This window comes from Humulus lupulus, chromosome 9 (assembly GCF_963169125.1).
Source record: "Humulus lupulus chromosome 9, drHumLupu1.1, whole genome shotgun sequence".
In the NCBI taxonomy this organism is placed as follows: Eukaryota; Viridiplantae; Streptophyta; class Magnoliopsida; order Rosales; family Cannabaceae; genus Humulus; species Humulus lupulus.
The window spans coordinates 95,533,083-95,551,837 of record NC_084801.1 but is presented as its reverse complement, the minus strand read 5'-3'; the positions used below and the strand labels follow the sequence as shown (position 1 = coordinate 95,551,837).

At 35.2% G+C, this 18,755-nt stretch overlaps 1 protein-coding gene across 1 annotated transcript; it reads left to right on the top strand.

Moving 5' to 3' along the window:
- The first annotated feature begins 13,970 nt into the window (after positions 1-13,970).
- Positions 13,971-18,200, top strand: LOC133800562 (MADS-box protein defh21). The gene is made up of 8 exons (XM_062238560.1): positions 13,971-14,068; positions 14,465-14,706; positions 15,829-15,895; positions 16,042-16,206; positions 16,535-16,576; positions 16,681-16,722; positions 16,806-17,085; positions 17,911-18,200. The coding sequence occupies exons 2-7, from the start codon at positions 14,519-14,521 to the stop codon at positions 17,061-17,063; spliced, it is 762 nt and encodes a 253-aa protein (XP_062094544.1). The 5' UTR covers positions 13,971-14,068; positions 14,465-14,518; the 3' UTR covers positions 17,064-17,085; positions 17,911-18,200.
- The last annotated feature ends 555 nt before the right edge of the window (positions 18,201-18,755 follow it).

Here is an 18,755-nt window from a genome sequence, read left to right as displayed (position 1 = left end):
TGGCCCCTTGCCGCTCTTGGCTCTTGCCACTCCCGGCTCTTGTCACTTCCGGCTCTTACCTCTCCCAGCTCTTGCTGCTCCCGGATCTTGTCGCTCCTGGCTTTTGCCTCTCCTGGCTTTTGCCTTTCCCGGGTCTTGCCGCTCCCGACTCTTGCCGATCAGTCACATTCACATGTTTGGCATAACAATTGTAAGCACCACAAACATCACAACACACCACGTAGCTCTATGGGTACAAATAGTTCTCTTACCTTAAATCCAAGTGCTAACTGTCAGGCAAGCAAACTTGACCACCGAGAACGATCCTCTCCCGAGTCCAAGCAGTAACCTAGTCACAAACAACAAGCAACGTTCTCCTTACTATTCGATTTATAATTGAACCCCAGAACCAATCCCTTGCTCTTGGGACTTCCCGTTTCCCCACACGGGGTGGTGAAATCGTTGCCGAGCCCCCTGAGCCTAAGCCTTAAAAACATAAAATCCAAGGCCCTGAAAAAGGGCCTAGCACCGCGGCACATCCATACAAGCACCGGGGCACTCAGCAGGGGCTCCCTGCCCTGAATCATCCTAGTGCCGTGACTCAGAAGAACAGGGTCGCGACGCTCCTACACGAACCTAGAAAACTGGGTTTTTCCATCATTTTTCCCCGAGCCATAACTCACCCAAGCCTTGCCCCAATTGTACCCAAGTCCCAAAGGGTCCCAAAAATCCAACTAACACCACATATACAACATATATGCATCAAAACCCAATCCAAACTCATACCTAAACTCAATTTCAATCAATGGTTTAAAATTCAACATAAACTTAAACCAAACTAGAAACTTTTCAAAACTTAATAAAATCCTTACCTTTAAATCAATATTCGACCCTAAGCTACCTCCAATACCACTCCAAGCTTTAGCCCTCAAATTCCCACGCTTAAGTTCCTCAAAACTTCATCCAAAAAATCCAAATTCAAGAATCAAAAATCCAAAACTCTCAAGAACATCAAGCAATGCCCAAAACCAGAAAATGAAGCTCTTAACTCTTCTTGGATTTCGAAATTCCTAAGGCTTGGTAGCTGTTAATCCTTCTCCACAACTTGAATCTATTCCCAATTCCTCAAATCACAAAAATCCTTAAGCTTGTTCTTGCCCTTTTCCCTCTAGAACTAATGAGTAGCTAAGTCAATATGATGGAGAAATTGTTTGAACGTGTATGATTTTTCCTTTAGCCAAGAGTTATCTAACTAATGCCCAAAGACCACTCTACCCCTCCCTCTAACTCACTTCTATACTAAACCTCAAGGGCAACCTAGTCCTTTCACCCTTTTGCAAAAATGCCACCTTTAACTTATTATTTCAGTAACAACACCAATTCCTAGGTTACTAGTAGTTACCAATCTCACAATCGAACACCAATTTTGTGACTCTCTGCTAACACTGCTTGACAGGATCTCCTCATGCCGAAAACACCGCACAAAACACAAAATTACACCCTCAACGGGTTCAAATTACAAAAATGCCCCTAATAACCAAACGAGGCCCACATGCATATTTAATTAACCTAAACATGTATTTCTAGTCACATGATCATTAATTTCACATATTACATAATTAAATCAATAATTGCCCTCCTGGAACACTAATCAAGGCCCTAAGCCTTATTAGAAAATTTTGGGACACTACAATATCGTCCACATATAGTAGTAAGTAAATAACCTCATTCATATTAGAGCCCTTAGAGTATAGACAAGTATCATAGTAACTTCTAGTAAAACCTTTGTTCTGCATAAAAGCATCAAATCTCTTGTTCCACTGTCTTAGAGACTATTTGAGTCCATATAGGGATTTAATGAGATTGGATACCATATTCCCTTTTTTCCTGTGACTTCAAAACCCTTAGGCTGCTCCATGTATATGTCTTCTTCAGATTCCCCATGCTGAAAAGTTTTAGTAACATCCATCTGATCCACTTCCAAGTCATATTGAGTAGCAATAGACAACAAAAGCCAAATGGTTTTATACTTAACAACTGGTGAAAAATTTTATGTGAAATCAATCCCTTCTTTTTGTGTGAAACCCTTAGCGACTAGTCTGGCCTTGTATTTTATTGGTTCTTCATTGCTTCTTCCTTCCTTTAGCTTATAGAGCCATTTGCAAGAAACTACACTTTTACCTTTAGGTCTAGGTACAAGCTTCCAGGTTCTGTTTTTCATCAATGAATCCATCTTTTCATTCATAGTTGTGACCCAATGTTGGTTTTTATTGATCAAATCAGAGATTATGCGCAGCGGAACAACAATCAAATTGTCAGATTAATCCCATAAGATTTCTAGATCTACTTCTTCACACTCATATATATATTGAATCAAGGACAAGAATAGAAACATTACCTCAGGTCCTTCCTTGCTGCTATCTTTTCGTATGGCTGAATCCTTGAGATCTCACACCAAGATCTTCCAAAATGTTCTCAGTCACCCAAAGAACGAGTGTGGGCTCGCTATACAAATAATAGGCAATAACTATTTATCAAATATTCTCAACACATGAGATCTGATAAAGTTTGGACCTAGGTTTTGTGAAGAACAATGACCTTTGTTTTTGTCACTGTTCTCTTTCTCTGAGAGAATCCTAGATATTTTTCTATCCCTGAAAACTTACGTTCTGTGAAAACTGATATCCAATATTTAATAATATCCAATATATTAAAATATTTGTTATTTTTAAACAAATTCAAAATAACTGATCAGTTATCAGATTTTTGTTTAAATAATAATATTTAAATCAAATCAAAATATCTCATTATTTATTTAATATTTAAATAACTAAAATTGTGGAATCAAGAGACCAAGTCTCTCTCTTATGCGTGTAGCACAGTGCCTGTGCACTGTGCCACACGTGTACCACATGCATGTGCAGGCATGTGATTTTTCCCAATTTTATTATTATTTAAATACCAAAAATCCCAAAAAATAAATTAATTCAAAATTAATTATATTTTTATTAAATCAAATAATTAATTAATTACATATAATTAATCAATAATTATGTTTGATACATAGAAAAATATTTTACTTATCACATAAGTCCTTTTTGCCCATTTTTGTATTTGCCTTTGACAGTGATTGTTTGAGTCATTTCGGGGACCATGGACCTATAACATTAAGCTCCAATAAATTGAAACTAAATAATTAAACTCTTTAATTATAATAGTTAATTTATTAATTATGATATTACTCCACTATAAATTCAGAATTGCACTCTTTATGTTATAGATATACTTTTAGAGAAATCTTTTTCTTAAGTCGTCTATTGATATAACCATCTTGCAATAGTTCAACCCTCTAATTAATTAGTTCATAAATTAGAATGGAAGAATTACCATTTAACATTTCTAATTTACTTCTTATTCCTTAAGTACCATTAATTCACTAGTGAATAATTAATCTATAATCTAATTATAGATTTGAGCTCAAAATCATTCAGTTCCAGAATTAACCCTTAAGGGAACTAATATATGATCCGTTAGGAAAGATTAGATTCCGTATTGTTGATACATGTTCCCAGCCATCCATGATATTAAATCTCCTAAACAAAAGCCATTAGCCTCATTCTTTGAAGAGACCTTAACGAGTGAATCAAAAGATTTAATAAATATGAACAGGAGTTCATGAACACTCAGGATTTAGGTTGATCTATAAATGATCATTTGTTATGATATGAATTACAAGTCTTTATTGTTAAATGGTTTTTGGATAAAGACTTTAATTCATATCGGTCCATGTCATATATAATCATATTATATAAAGCACCTTTACCGAGATGTCTTTCCACATCAATAATCCGAATCTAGATTATTTGTATCATTATGATACTCAGTAAACCGTACTTACAACTCCAATTAAAGAATTCCATAACTTTAATTTGTTGTTGTTGACTATTTTTATTCATTCATGTGATCTTAATTCTCTCGTACTAATACAAGATCACACCCTCAATAATGAATATGGAATTTTTATGATATTTACAAAATTATTCAAACAATAATTTAACAATCTAAATATGACAATAATAATAAACCATTGTATTTATTTATTCATAGAAAAAACAAATGTCTTTACATGCTTTTAGGACACACTCCTAACACCCAATGCCTAGAACCCTTATCTCTCATAGCTTCCTCATAAGCAGCAGGCTCAGTTCTGTCTAGTCCAATAGCACTCACAAAATCATAGGCCAACACCTCTTCCCAAGCATTAAAACTGAATTTGTGAGTAGGTTTAGGGATTCTTCTTGTTCTGTCTCTAGTAAGCTGGTAGTCTGTCAATGTTTTAGCTGGTTCTTTTTCTTCTAGAGTAGGTTCCACCTGACCTGTATTATCCTCTTGATTCTTTTATGCTTGATCTGTTCTTACTTGGCCTGGTACATTTTGATGAGGTTCTGCTTGCATTAAATCTGGTTCTGCTTGTGTTTTTATGTTGATTCATTTCTGCATGATAGTCTATTATTGTACCTGCCTGGTTAGTGTTTAAACCTGCATCTACACTTGGAATCGGGTTATTAATGCATGGAAAAACATCTTCATCAAAAACAACATCCCTACTAAGTATATTTTTAAGTCCAGATTTCTCTTTAACCCATAATCTGTATCCCTTAGTGCCCTTGGGGTAGCCTAAGAAAACATACTTTAGGGCTCTAGGTTCTAGCTTGCCTACAATTTGGTGTGCATAGGTTGCACAACCAAATATGCTTAAGTTTGATAGATCAGGTGGTTTTCCTGTCCAAACTTCCTCGGGTGTTTCGCACTCAATAGCACTAAATGGGCACCTATTGACTAGATAAGCAGGAGTTAGTACAACCTTTCCCCCAAAATCCTTTTGCTAATCCTCATCGTAACATTAAGCATCTTACATTGTTTATTAATGTTCAATTCATCCTCTCAATAACCCCATTTTCCTGAGGAGTTAACCAAACTGCTCTATGCTTTTGAATCCCAACTTCCGTACAGTATAGATCAAATTGATCATTACAAATTCTAGCCTGTTATCAGTTCTTAGGGTCTTGACTCTATGATTAGTAAGGTTTTCCATTAATGTTTTCCACTGAACAAACTTCTGAAAAGCTTCATTTTTATTCTTAAGTAGAAGATCCTCAACTTGTGCATTGCAAGATTAGAGTGTGTGGTTAGCAGAAGGTGTTCTTTGCCACGGTGGTTTATGGTAGTAACTCTATGGGGGAGAGAGAAAAATTATGGGACAAGTTAGCTAGTATTGGTCAACTGAATAATCCTTGGATTATTTTTGGTGACTTTAATGCTATGTTCAGCTTCCACGATAGGAATGGTGGGAGACAAATTCTAGCAAAGCATATTGCTGATGCTCAAGACTAGCTGGCTTTAGGCCAAGTGGAGGAATTCAAATGCTCAAGAGCGCACTATACATGGTCAAACAAGCATGAAGTAGGAGACCGTATCTTCTCAAAGCTAGATCGAGTTTTTACTAATGATATTGGCTGGACTCTTTCCCGAAAACTGAAGCTTGCTTCAAATGGGACTGTGTTTCAAACCATAGTTACTGTGTGATTAAAAGCCAGGAATTAAACAAGGTGGGGTTCATTCCTTTTCGATATTGTAACCACTGGTTGCATTATAGAGGTTACAAAGAAACTGTTTTACAGTGTTGGAATTCTACCTTAGGTTCGTGAGGAGGCATTAGTAAGATGGTTCAGAAACTTTTTAGAGTTAAACACATTTTGAAAAGGTTTAACAGGGAAGAGGTTGGTGATGTAGTTTTGGATTATAGGGTAGCTAAGGAGGATTTCAGTAAAGCTCAGGAGGCCTTGGCTTTTAATCCCTCTGATTATTCTCTGCATCAGGCGGTTAGTCAAGCTCAGCATAAATTTACTAATATGCATAACCGGTATGCAAGCTTTCTCAAGCAGCAGAGTAAAATAAATTGGGTTAAGTTCAGTGATGATAACTCGAGGTACTTCCACGCTGTTATGAGGAAAAGAAGATTGGAAAACAGAATCACTAATTTCACTATTGGTGACAAAATTGAAGATGATTATTCGAAAGTAGTTGAGCACTTTCTCACCCATTTTGAGAACTTTATGGGGAGGAGAAGTCTGGCCTCTAAGGAGATTGATATAGACTGTTTGAACCAGGGAAATAGACTGACATTGGAGAAGCAAGTCAGGTTATTAAGGCCGTTTAGTAAGAGTGATGTGAAGAAGGCACTTTTCAGCATTCACTCATCTAAAAGTCCTGGGTTGGATGGCTTCGGATCGGGATTCTTCAAGGGGTTATGGGCAGATATTGGGGATGAAATCTCTCTTTCCGTGTTAGAGTTTTTTCAGGATGGGTTCTTGCCGAAGGCTCTGAATGAAACGGTGATTTCCCTCATTCCTAAGGTAGCAGAATCGAATTCAGCTAATGATTACAGGCCTATTGCTTGTTGTAGCACACTTTACAAGTGTATCTCGAAGATGATCTGTAACGACCTAAATTTGCTAATAAGGCTTGGAGCCTTGATTAGTGTGCCAGGAGGGCAATAATTGTTTTACTGCATTAATTTATGTGAATTTATTGAATATATGGTTGAGTGCATGTTTAGGTGAAATAAATATGCATGTGGACCCCGTTTGTATGAGAGGGGATAAACTGGTAATTTTAGCCCGCTGAGGGCATATATGTGATAATTGTATTATGTGAATTGTACCACGTGTGTGTGGTGTTATTATTGTGATGCACGTGCCGAGACGGTCCTAGAGAGCTAGATTACTCAAAAGTCACAACGGGATTTTATACCCGGCTCGGGAGGAGCCTAGGGGTACCTTGGGAATTTTATGGTTAAGTTGAGGTTTAGCGGGTAATGGTTATTGGTGATTGAGTAACCTGGGTAACCATTAGTTACTGCTGTGAGTAACAAGTTTAGTTGGAAAATGGTAGAATTGAAATATTAGTGACAGGACTAGAGTGCCCTTGAAGGCTTAGTTGGGAAAGGATTATTTGGAGGGGTAGCATGGTCATTTGGCAAGGGGTTTAGACAATTTTCAGCTGGGATTATAGGGTACACAGTTTGGGCATTTGGGTTATTTGTTGGCTTTGTTAAAAATAAAGAGAAGGAAAGTTAGGGCAATGAGAAGAAGAAGAAGAAGAAGAAGAAGAGGAGTGAAGGAGCTGAAATTGGAGACTTAGGAGATGAATCAAGGAAGCTTAGGGTTGGATTCTTCATTCAAGGTAAGGATTCTATGTAATTTAAGGCTTGTTTCTGTTATGGTTTGAGGAATTTAAGCATGGTTTAAGTTTGAGTTTTGGGTTTTATATTTTCTGAAGTTGAAAATCAAAGATGTGGATTTTGGGGATTTGATTGTGTGTTTGGGTTTCTTTAATGAGGTTTCTGAGTTGTTAGATGGTCTATGTGGGGTTTTGAATTGATTTTTGGGGCTTGGGTACCTGCTTGGGATGATTTGGAGTGGTGTTAGCTCGGGGAAAATGCAGGGAAAAACCCAGAAATCTGGGTTTCGCATAGGAGCGCCGCGGCCCTGTTCTTGGGCGCCGCGGCGCAAGGCTATTTCTGGGCAGGGTGAGGCTTCTGACTTGCTGGGCGCCGTGGCCCTCTTGGGTAGCGCCGCGGCGCTAGGCTATTTTTAGGACTTGAAATTTTGCATTTTTGAGCTTTTGCTCCAGGGGTTCGGGGGATGTTTCCAATGTCTTGTTTTGGGAATTTGGGAGTCCCGAAAGTACGGGATTTGTCTTGGGAAATGGTTTTGGGTGGTTAGTATTAAAAGTGTTATATGTGTGTTATGACTAGGATTTCGAGGAGGCTCGTGCTAGAGGACCGTGCTTGTGGCCTTGGTGCATCGGAAAGCTCGGAATACAGGTAAGAAAACTATAACACCCGTAGGATAGGGCATGGGCCCATAGTGTGATTGCAGGGCATGGCCCTATATTGCATTATATGTTAGGGTGTAGACTTGATTGAATTGATATATGTTCAAATGTTATTTGAGTTAGACTATCTGTGATTATAGTTGAATGATACGGCGCGGAGCCGAGAACGGCGAAAGGCCGAGAACGGCAATGGAGCCGAGAACGGCAGTGGGGCCGGAAGTAACACTTAGCACCTGGGATGCTTATAGTCAGGGTAGGACCCAATGGATAAATGTGATATCCTTATGGTGAGGACCGAGACCCCAGGCTTTGGTAAGGTTTCGGGGGCGGCACGGCCGTGTTTGCTTAGTCTAATGGTTGACCTGTTTATCTGTGGACTACCTGGTATGATTAACTGTATAATTTGCATATGTTATGAACTGCTTGAGTTTTCTTGCTGGGCTTCGGCTCACGGGTGCTCTGTGTTGCAGGTAAGGGCATAGATTGAGTCAACCAGCCATGAGTACGGAGAGCGTGAAGCGACGCGTACATGTTTGGCCTGCCCAACTGCTTTGGTTGGGGGTTTATTTGAAAATGGCTGTAATAATCTATGATTTTTATAACTGATCAACTGTAACATTATTTCAAGATGTAAATAGTTTTCAAACCTTATTTTGGGATCCCAAATGTTTAATACTAGAAGTTTTTATTGAAACAACGCATTTTCTAAGATTACAGCCTTAACTTTTAATTAGTCACACTTTCGTTTCAAAACCTCGGTTAGCGAGTTCATTGCACACTGTTTTGTCTTAAAACTCACTTAGTAATGGCTCTAAGGAAGTAGGGCGTTGCATGATCTGTACAAGACTTTCAGAAGTGCTTCCCTTCCTTGTTCATAGCAATCAAGGGGCTTTCATAAAGAATAGAATTCTTGCTCATAATATTATGGTTTTCCAGGATCTCCTCAAAGGGTATACTAGGAAGAATATTTCAGCGAGATGTATAATGAAGATAGATCTCAGCAAGGCATATGATACAGTTGACTGGCACTTTGTGGAGGAGCTGCTTAAGCATCTTTGCTTCCCCTCGAGATTTATTGACTGGATTTTGGTCTGTTTGAAAGGAACGAGCTATAATCTTCTTACGAATGGAAGAATTCAGGGCACTTTCAAAGGGGAAAAAGGTCTTCGGCAAGGAGACCCCATGTCTCCTCTCTTGTTTGTGCTGATAATGGAGTATCTAACCAGATTATTGGCTCATTGTTCTGGTAAAAAAGGGTTTGGTTTTCATCCTATGTGTAAAAATCTTAGGTTAACTAACCTATGTTTTGCAGATGACTTGATAATCTTTTGTAAAGGCAACATTAGTTCAGTGAGAGGTATTCAAGAAGCTTTCAAGAAGTTTTGTGATTCTACAGGTCTTTCTGCGAACAAATCAAAATCTCAAATCTTCTTTGGAGGGGTTAAGGAAATCATTGAAGATCAGATTCTTGACTTGGTGCAAATGGAAGAAGGCTCTTTTCCTTTGAAATACTTGGGGGTACACCTTCGTCCTACTAAGTGGAAAGCTTCAGATTTTGGGGTGATCCTGGATAAGCTGAACAAGAATCTCAACTGTTGGGCGAGTAGGAATCTTTCTTTTGCTGGTCGTGCTCAACTTATTCACTTGGTCTTGCTTGGTATTAGAAACTTCTGGATGAGTATATTCATTCTTCCGTACAAAATCACAGCGGCCATAGAGAAAAGCTGTCGTGACTTCCTTTGGGGCTCTAAAGGGAAAAGGAGTAAGCTTCATCTCCCTTCTTGGGAGAAGGTTTGTCTCCCTAAAAAGCTGGGTGGTATTGGTTTTCGAGAAGGCAAGAAATGGAACATGGCATTGATGGAAAAATTTATATGGGCGTCATCAACCAAACAAGACTGCCTTTGGGTTAAATGGATTAACTCCATATACCTTAAGGAGCAAATCTTTTGGAGTGTTCCAATTAAACAGGAAATGAGTTGGTATTTTAAGAAATTGTTGAGGCTTAGACAAGTTATTGATGAAGATTCCTTGAGGCAAGCTGAAAAGGGAGGTAAATTTCGAATAAAACATTTTTATACCTCTCTTGTTACTGCTCAAACAGTTGGTTATGCTGCAACGGTGTGGAATAAACTCATAGTGCCCAAGCATAGATTTATATACTGGCAGGTTTTCAACTATCATTTGCTCACCAAAGATCATTTGAGCCGATTCTTGCCTATATCCTCTGCTCTTTTTCCTGTTTGTGAATCTAAAAATGAAACCCACAGCCATCTGTTCTTGAAGTGTATCTTCTCCAGGAAAGTTTCTGGGGAAATCAGCAACTGGCTGGGTTGTTTTCAGTGGCCGAACTCCTTTGTGGAGCTTCAGCATTGGTGTTTGGAAGCTATGCGAGATCTTAAGAACCAGATATTAAATGTTGTTTTATCTGCATCATTGTATTTCATTTGGAGAAACCGGAACAAATGCATCTTTGATTCTGTTTATAATATGGCTAGTTGCATTAGTTTGGAAATTAAGAAAGTTGTTAAATATAGAGTCTTGGGCCTTGGTCCTCTTAAACATAGAAAAAGGGACAGGTATTTTCTTAATGTTGTAGAGGACTGGTAGTGGTTTCTTTGAGTGTTGTTGCTGAAGTTGCAGCCTGCCGGTTGGGTGGTCTGTAGCTGATGCTTAATGCCTTGCTTTGTATTTGTTTGGTTTTTGAATAAAAGATTTTCTCTTGTTCAAAAACAAAAAAAGAAACACCCAAAATTTTCCTAGAATAGTCATCTATTATTGACATAAAATAAGAACACGCCCCATGAGTAGAAGTCTTTTCAAGAACCCACAAATCTGAGTGTATGTATTCTAGAAGTTTCATAGTTTTGTGTGCCCCTGTCTTGAACCTGAGCCGATGATGCTTACCAAGTATCCATGATTCACAAAAGTCCACCTTGCTCACTCTGTCTTTGCCAAACAGATTGTGTTCACTTAGGATTTGTAGCCCTTTTTCACTAATGTTCCTCAATCTTTTATGCCATAAAACAACCTTTTTATCTCCAGTTGCTTGTGTCATGGTATTGTTGCATTGAGTCACTGGTTTTCCTTGTAGGTATTATATGCCTTCATGCTTGTGCCCCTTTATGATATTCATTGCCCCTTTATTCAGTTTCATTGTACCTGCCTCAATTTTACTCACAATACCCATGTCATCTAGAAAACTAATTGAAATCAAATTTCTAGCAAGATTAGGAACAAACCTGACACCTATTAGTGAGCTTACAGCCCCATCAAACATTTTGAAACTTACTGTACCCGATCCTTCTATTTGACATGATTGGTTGTTTCCCAAAATGACTTTCCCTCTTGTTGATTCCCTGAAATCAGTCAAAAATTGTTTTGTGTTAGTCATGTGAAAAGTACAATCTGAATCTAGTATCCAATCATCTTTGAATGTTGTAGCTGAGACATAATGTCATAACCACTGCTTATATTGGCCTACTCTGATTTATTTTTGAATGAATGGTAGTCTGATTTATTTGTTTCTGAGTCTTGTCCTTCTGCCCTGAACTTATTCTTTCTTGTCAAGAAATAACAATCTCTTTTAAAGTGTCCTGGTTTTCCACAATGGTAACACCCTTTCTGGTCATTAGGTCCTCTAGACTTGATCTGCCTCTATTGTTACTGGGTCCCCTAGAGTGTCCTTGGTGTTGACTTCTGCCCTGATTATGATGAGATTTCTTATGCTGAGGCTTGCCTTGACTAAAATTCACTTCTCCACTTGGTGACCCGAGTCTTTCATTTTTCATTTCAAGATCTTTAGATTTGAGAGCTGAGATTACTTCTTAAAGAGTGATCTCTGTTCTACCATAATTGATAGTTGATTTAACCTCCCTATAGGAATCTGGAAGCAAGTTGAGTATGATTATGGCCTGGTTCTCATCACTTAGGGATTTCATTCTCACCCGAGTTTGCTAACTCTATGTGCATCCTTAGGAACTCATCAAGATTATGTTCAAGAGTCTTGGTGTAACTCATCTTATATCCAAATATCCTTTCCTTCAAAAAAATCTTGTTTGTTAGTGATTTTTGTTGAAACTGTTCTTCATGTTTCTTCCAAATCTTGGCAGGGTTTTCTTTATCTACTAATACAATAATTGCATCTGATAGATTAAAGATAATAATCCCAGTAGCTATCTCCAAGAATTCCTCTTGCTGAATCTTGGAGGTATTTTCAGGCCATTCGATAGGATTCTCTAGAACTCTAAGCAGTTTCTGTTGAGCCTAGTAGGGATATTATCTTCATTCTCCATATCCTGTAATCACCAGAACCATCAAACTTATCAATATAAATTTTGATATTGCTCGTGTTAGTAAAATCTGAATTAAAGATAGGTAGAGTAATAGGATTTTCAGCTGGATCTTTCAAAGGAACATCCACAAAGTCTTTTGTATTAAGTATCTCCCCTGGAGGGTCAACTTCCACCAGTCTTGATTTCTTTCTTGATCACTCCAGTGAACTGAACTTTCTTTCCAAAGCTGGCTCTGATGCCACTGTAGGTTTCTTTTACTGAAATACCCTACACCTCTTCACTAAGACAATAAACACATAGGGCTTAGTATTGTCCTTTTGACTCAAGAAAAATAAATGGCCCTAGATGTGCCACGATACCCTTGTTAATAGTGATACAAAGACTCAACCCTAAAACAAAAGGTAACCCTAAGACTAACTCAGATATATATTTATAAGCTATATCCGAGAGACCCTCTTTAGAACTTGAATCTGAAAATTAGGTCAAATGTTCATACATGCAAAGAGATTTAGATGAGAGTAGAGGGAAAAGAAAATCTAACACGGTGATTTTATCGAGGTTTGCCCCAAAAACTGGACTACTTCCTCGTTGAGCTCGCCTCAGGGATGCATCTCGATATGTTCACTATTCAATAAGAGTTATAGCTACAACAATGGAGGATCCAAGCCACAAAATCGACTAGTAAACTTCAAAACCTCTTCTTCCTCACTTTTGGTTTCTCATTTTATGTATTTTTCTCTCACACTAACAATCTCTCTTTTCTTTCTTTACATGAAGACCTCACGAGAATACCCTCTCTCACAAGACCTGTAGTACACTCTACTGGAATGAAGTTTGTGTCTCTCAAGTCTGCCTTTTTCTTGAAAATTATTCTTCTCTGAACTCTAATCTCTTATTTATAGAGTTTCTACAGAGATAAAATGCATGTTAGGAGTTTGTTAGATCTGTTGATGATTTTTGTTAAGAGGTTGTTGTGATTCTTGCCACGCTGTAAACTTTTAATTTCCTCTTCTTTTTTTGTACTCTGATTGTAAAAATATTTTGACAAGAGCAGCTTATAAGAGAATTTAAACAACAGATCAATCGAGTATTACAATACAAAGATCTTTAAAACAATGAGACTAGTCTCAATTCACTCTTCTCAATCTCTCTGTTACAAAACTCTCTCACAAAGTGTTTAAGTGTCTAAAAACTCTCTCAGTCACCCTTACCCTTTACAAAGCCAATATATATAGGCATAAGACTCCAACTAACTTAACTGAAGATGACACATAAGCCAGCTCTCTTAAGTGACTGAAGCATAATCAACAAATTGTGACTAGATTATGAATATTAATATGTATGTTTTATTTAATTTTTAAGCCACTATTTATGGATGATTATTTCAATAGTAATCGTAGCTCGAGAATGTATTACGTACAGTATTTACTCTTGAAATTAAATTTGAAGAAAAAACAAGATAAGTAGCAATGGAACATCTTTATCAATCCCTATTTATCGATTACTTTTACTGATTTAATTATATATATTTACACCCCTTTTGAAGTAAACATTTTTCGATCTTTGAATACTCAAAGGTGACAAGTAGTGATTATTGCGAGTATATACATTAGTCACACTTATTTTTCTTGAAACTAAAACAACAGTTTTCTTGTGACTTATATATAGATCAATTCTTAATATATATTTTTATCAGTCACTATATATATCTTTTATATATGTATAGGCATATTCGTAATAATGATGCAAACAGTGGGGTATTTTCTATAGGGTAAAACTGAGCCAAATATTACAAATTGAGTTGGCCAGCTCATGCTACCATAAAAGGCTTTCTTCCCAAACTTTTAATAACCATCAAGCAAAGCAAAGAGCAGAGACTATTGAGAGGAGCTTGCTAGGTATACTGCTCTCTCATCTGTGTAAACCCTTCTTCATTTCTCTTTCTTGACCTTTCATTCTTTATTATTGCTTTTTTTAATATATATATATATATATATATTCCAGAAACAAAAACAAGTTTCTAATCCTGAAAACAGTTCCTTTGTTCCTACAAGTTCTTGATCATTTAAATTCATCCAAGAAAAATGGGGCAAAAACGAAAAAAAGTATATAGCATACATTATTCTTATAGCCATATTATCCTAAATATGAACAATTCCTGTTCTATTATTATATCACAACCCTATATATGCTTATGAGTTTTAATTACAATAGTAGTTTGAAATTAGAAATTAGTGGTATATTTGTTGTGCTGTTTTATTATTTTATTTCCTTTTTATCATCTTCTTTGGCAGGCTTTTTTCCTTAAATAATAGGAGAAGATTGTAAGAATTAGCTATAGGGGCAGAATGGGACGTGGGAAGATAAACATTTCAAGGATAGAGAACAAAACCACAAGGCAAGTCACCTTTGCGAAACGCCGAGCTGGGCTTCTCAAAAAGACTCATGAGCTCTCTGTGCTTTGTGATGCCCAGATCGGCCTGATCATCTTCTCTACCAATGGCAAATTGTATGAGTTCTGCAGTGACCCTTTAAGGTATTTGCATATACATATACATATCATCATCTCTTTAATTAATGATTAGCTTCTGTATACATATTATATATTTATATAAATATATAGTATTAATTTGTGTGTTTTATTTGTTAATGTGGTCGTTGTTATAACATTTCTATTCTTCGTTAATCAATGAGGATTGATTTTTCGGTCTCTCTCTTCCTCTCAAATAATTGATATAATTACTGCTTGAGTTGTAAACAATGGAGATATACAGTATAAGTTCTGTTCTGTTTTAGGAACATTTGTGGAAATGGTCCATTTTCAAAGGAAGACTAGTAGTTCAGTAATGTATCACACATGTCACATTAATGAAGATAAAATTTTCTGAATTGCAAATCCAGTTAGAGGTATCATTATGAGCTAGTAGCTATAGCCAGGGGTTATATTTACGTTAATTAATTATTAGGAATTATTTATGTGGTATACCAATATATACTCGAGCAATATTTGTGATAAATAAATTAATAACATCGATCATGCCCTAAAAAATTAAAATGGGCTCTCTGGAAAAATATATAAATGATAATAAATTTTGGTAATTAGATTCAGTTCCCTAAAATATTCTTAAAATTTGAAAGATGTATGAAACTTTATTATAATTTGTCGATTCGATATCATCGCGAATTAATTATTACGTAATAAATATATTCAACCATTTTTTTATAGAAAAATTTATCTTTCTTTAAGATTATATTTCAATCAAATTTAATTTACATATATATATATATATATAAATAGAATCTGTTTTCTTCATATATATATATATATAGAGAGAGAGAGAGAATATAATCTGCACTTTTATTTTATTATATTTTGACTAATTGATCGGCTTTGAAATTACATATGTATAGATTAATATATATTTTATTTTGGGCAAAAGAAAAATGTAATATAAAAATTTGATCTTGATTAACTTTGGTCGATGAACACTATCAGCCATCGGTATGCGTTAATCAACAAAAGCAAATTAATAGTAGATCTGACTGTAATTTTCTTGCATTGAAAATTACATATGTAAATTATAATTTTTTTTAATGAATATTACTACCTGTTAATTACTGTATCATGCTGTTTTACTGTGTTAATTTATTCTTACAGCATGGAGAATATAATAAAGAAGTACCAGCTCGCAACAGGAACTCGAATTGTGGAGCAAAATGACACAGTAAAAAACATTATATTACATTATTCAATGACAATTTTTTTTTTCGTTATTTGAACACAAAATATGTGGCTAATAAACAAGAAATTAAAATACAACACATGAATAATAAATAAATATAAGTTAAACTAGTTTTAATTATAATATAGGAACAACTGCATGGTGAAATGAGAAGAATCAAAAGCGAAACTCACAATCTTCAACTGATTCTACAACGCTACACTGGAGATGATTTGACTTCACTAACTTTGGGTGAACTGAATGAACTCGAAAATGTGTTAGAGCATTCGTCCCATAAAGTCCGAACTCGCAAGGTATTTTCACTTTATCAAAATATTTTATTTTCTCTTATTTATCGATCTTATTAATTTGATATACATGGTACATACTATATATATTTATACAATAATTAAGATAAAAAGTACTGATCTTCCAGATTATTTTAGCTCTATTTTCCATCTTCGAGAATCAATGCTTGATTTTTATTAATTGAAAGTTAAGACTAGCTAGGAAAGAGAAATGATAATTTTATGAACATGAGGTTGCTTGATTTTGAACAAATAGTTTGTAAAATTTATGTATTTATTATGTGTGCGTTTATTGATTTATTTTACATTATTATCTATGGACCATTATGCACAGTTTGAGATCTTGCAGCAGCAGATGGAGAATCTCCAGAGAAAGGTGAAATCATTATTACAGTTTCCATCTCCCATTTGTTATTAGCATTAATGAAATCTTATTAGTTAAACCTGATCATGGCCATATATTCTCAACTATATATGTAGGAGCAACTACTGGAGCAAGATAACGAACAAATGTTTCATCTGGTGAGAATATATATATATAAAAATATATATGTCTATAAATATATTTATCTGATTTATGTCTTAATTAATAATAATAAAAATAGATAAAGGAGCACCAGGCAGCAGCAGCATCATATGAGCAGCAGCAACATATGACAAAGATAGAAGAAGTGGAGAGAATGGGAATGAATAATGTGAATGTGAATAATGTGAGTGTGTTGGATCAGTTCCCATTCGGTGGAGAAGAACAGCCAAGCAGTGTGCTTCAGCTCGCCACTCTCAACCCTCCTCCTCCTCCTAATTTTTACCCTTATCGTCTCCTCCCTACTCAGCCCAACCTTCAAGATTACACCCTTAACTGATCGATCATTAATTATTTATATGGTACGTCACATTTTATTCTCTCTCTCTCTCTCTCTCTCTATATATATATATATACATATACATACTATTATTATTTATGCTAGCTTGTTTCTAACTTGATTAAATATTATTATTGTTATGCTTGTTACTTTCGCGCGTGTGTGTGTGTAGAGACCTATACATTAGTCTTTTCATATTAACTTGAGTCATTCGTGTTCTCTTGATTTGTTTTTGGTGCTAGAACTATTTCTGTTCAATTTGATTAGTTGAGCCGTAATAGTTGGAGGGACAAATTACGTAAAATTAACTAGTTCTTTGGGGCAGTACTATTTTATGTTTGGCCTTAGAAAGCTCCAGTACAGTCTGATATGTAAATGTAATTTGGTACATTTTACCTTAAAATTAACCTATTTATCGCCTATGAAAACCATTTAATTTTGAGAAGCATAACTATTAATATATATAAATATAGATGAAGGATATTATATAGTTAATTACGTACGGTATAGTTATTGTATTAAATATACTTAATGATCAAATAGACAGTTATATATTTTTAATTTGTGGATTTAAATCTTACCCGTTAGATCTCATTTCACTGTATTCTTGTCCTATATACATACATACATTCACGGTTTATATTACATACATGTATTCAGTTGTTGTGAGTTCAAGTTTTTCAGGTTCGTTATATATGTATATAGTACCATGATGACTCTATATAAAGTCATTGATCGATTTTAAGCTAAACGTTATATATGTACATAAGTAGTTATTATTAGTATATATATATATATATATATTAAATGATATATTTACAAAAAATTGGTTGATAATGGTCTGCAGAGCGCCTTGATGATTTGGAGCATTGACTATACATGATCATAGAATTAATCTTAGCAAGGCTTCTCATGCTGGTGGGACTTCGTTTATATATATCCTTAGCTACAAAAGTACTACTTTACTAGAGTGCATGCAGACAGATATATATATAGTTTAATTATAAGGACATTATTATATTTGTGAGTAATATTCTATATTTATACTGTGTAGGGGCTTCTTCCCCAATTGGATTCACATCTTGTTTAAGGGGCTTCTTCTTTTAGTTATTATATGTACAACTATATAATTTATATATATATATACATTAATATTGGAGATTAATTAAAGAATTTCAAGGTATGCAATTAATATACTAGGTTTCATGTACGTGTATAAATTACTTTTTAGCTTAGATGAAGATAATTATACATAAATGGAACACTACTATAAAGGTTACACAAGAAAATTCACCTTTAACTACGTAATGATCTGTGTAGTTAAAGAGCTACGACAACGAGTGCGGGTATATGCACGATGTTGTTAAAAGTAGACAACATATAACTACGTTCAATACGCGTTGTGAAATATACCTATATCAGTCTTCAATAAAAAAAAATTCATATGTTGTTGTCCCACGTAGCAATAGACAAGTGCCAATTATATATATTTTTTCTATTAGATTTAATTAAAATATATTTTAGTTGATATATATATATATATATTTTTTGTCTGTATAAAAAGTGTGTAAATAATATAAATTCTTAATTTTAATGGTTGGTTTTGTTAACATTAACTGAATATTCCAAATATTTAATGCAATAATTTTAAAACAAATTAAAATTAAATATTAAATAATTACATTAATATAA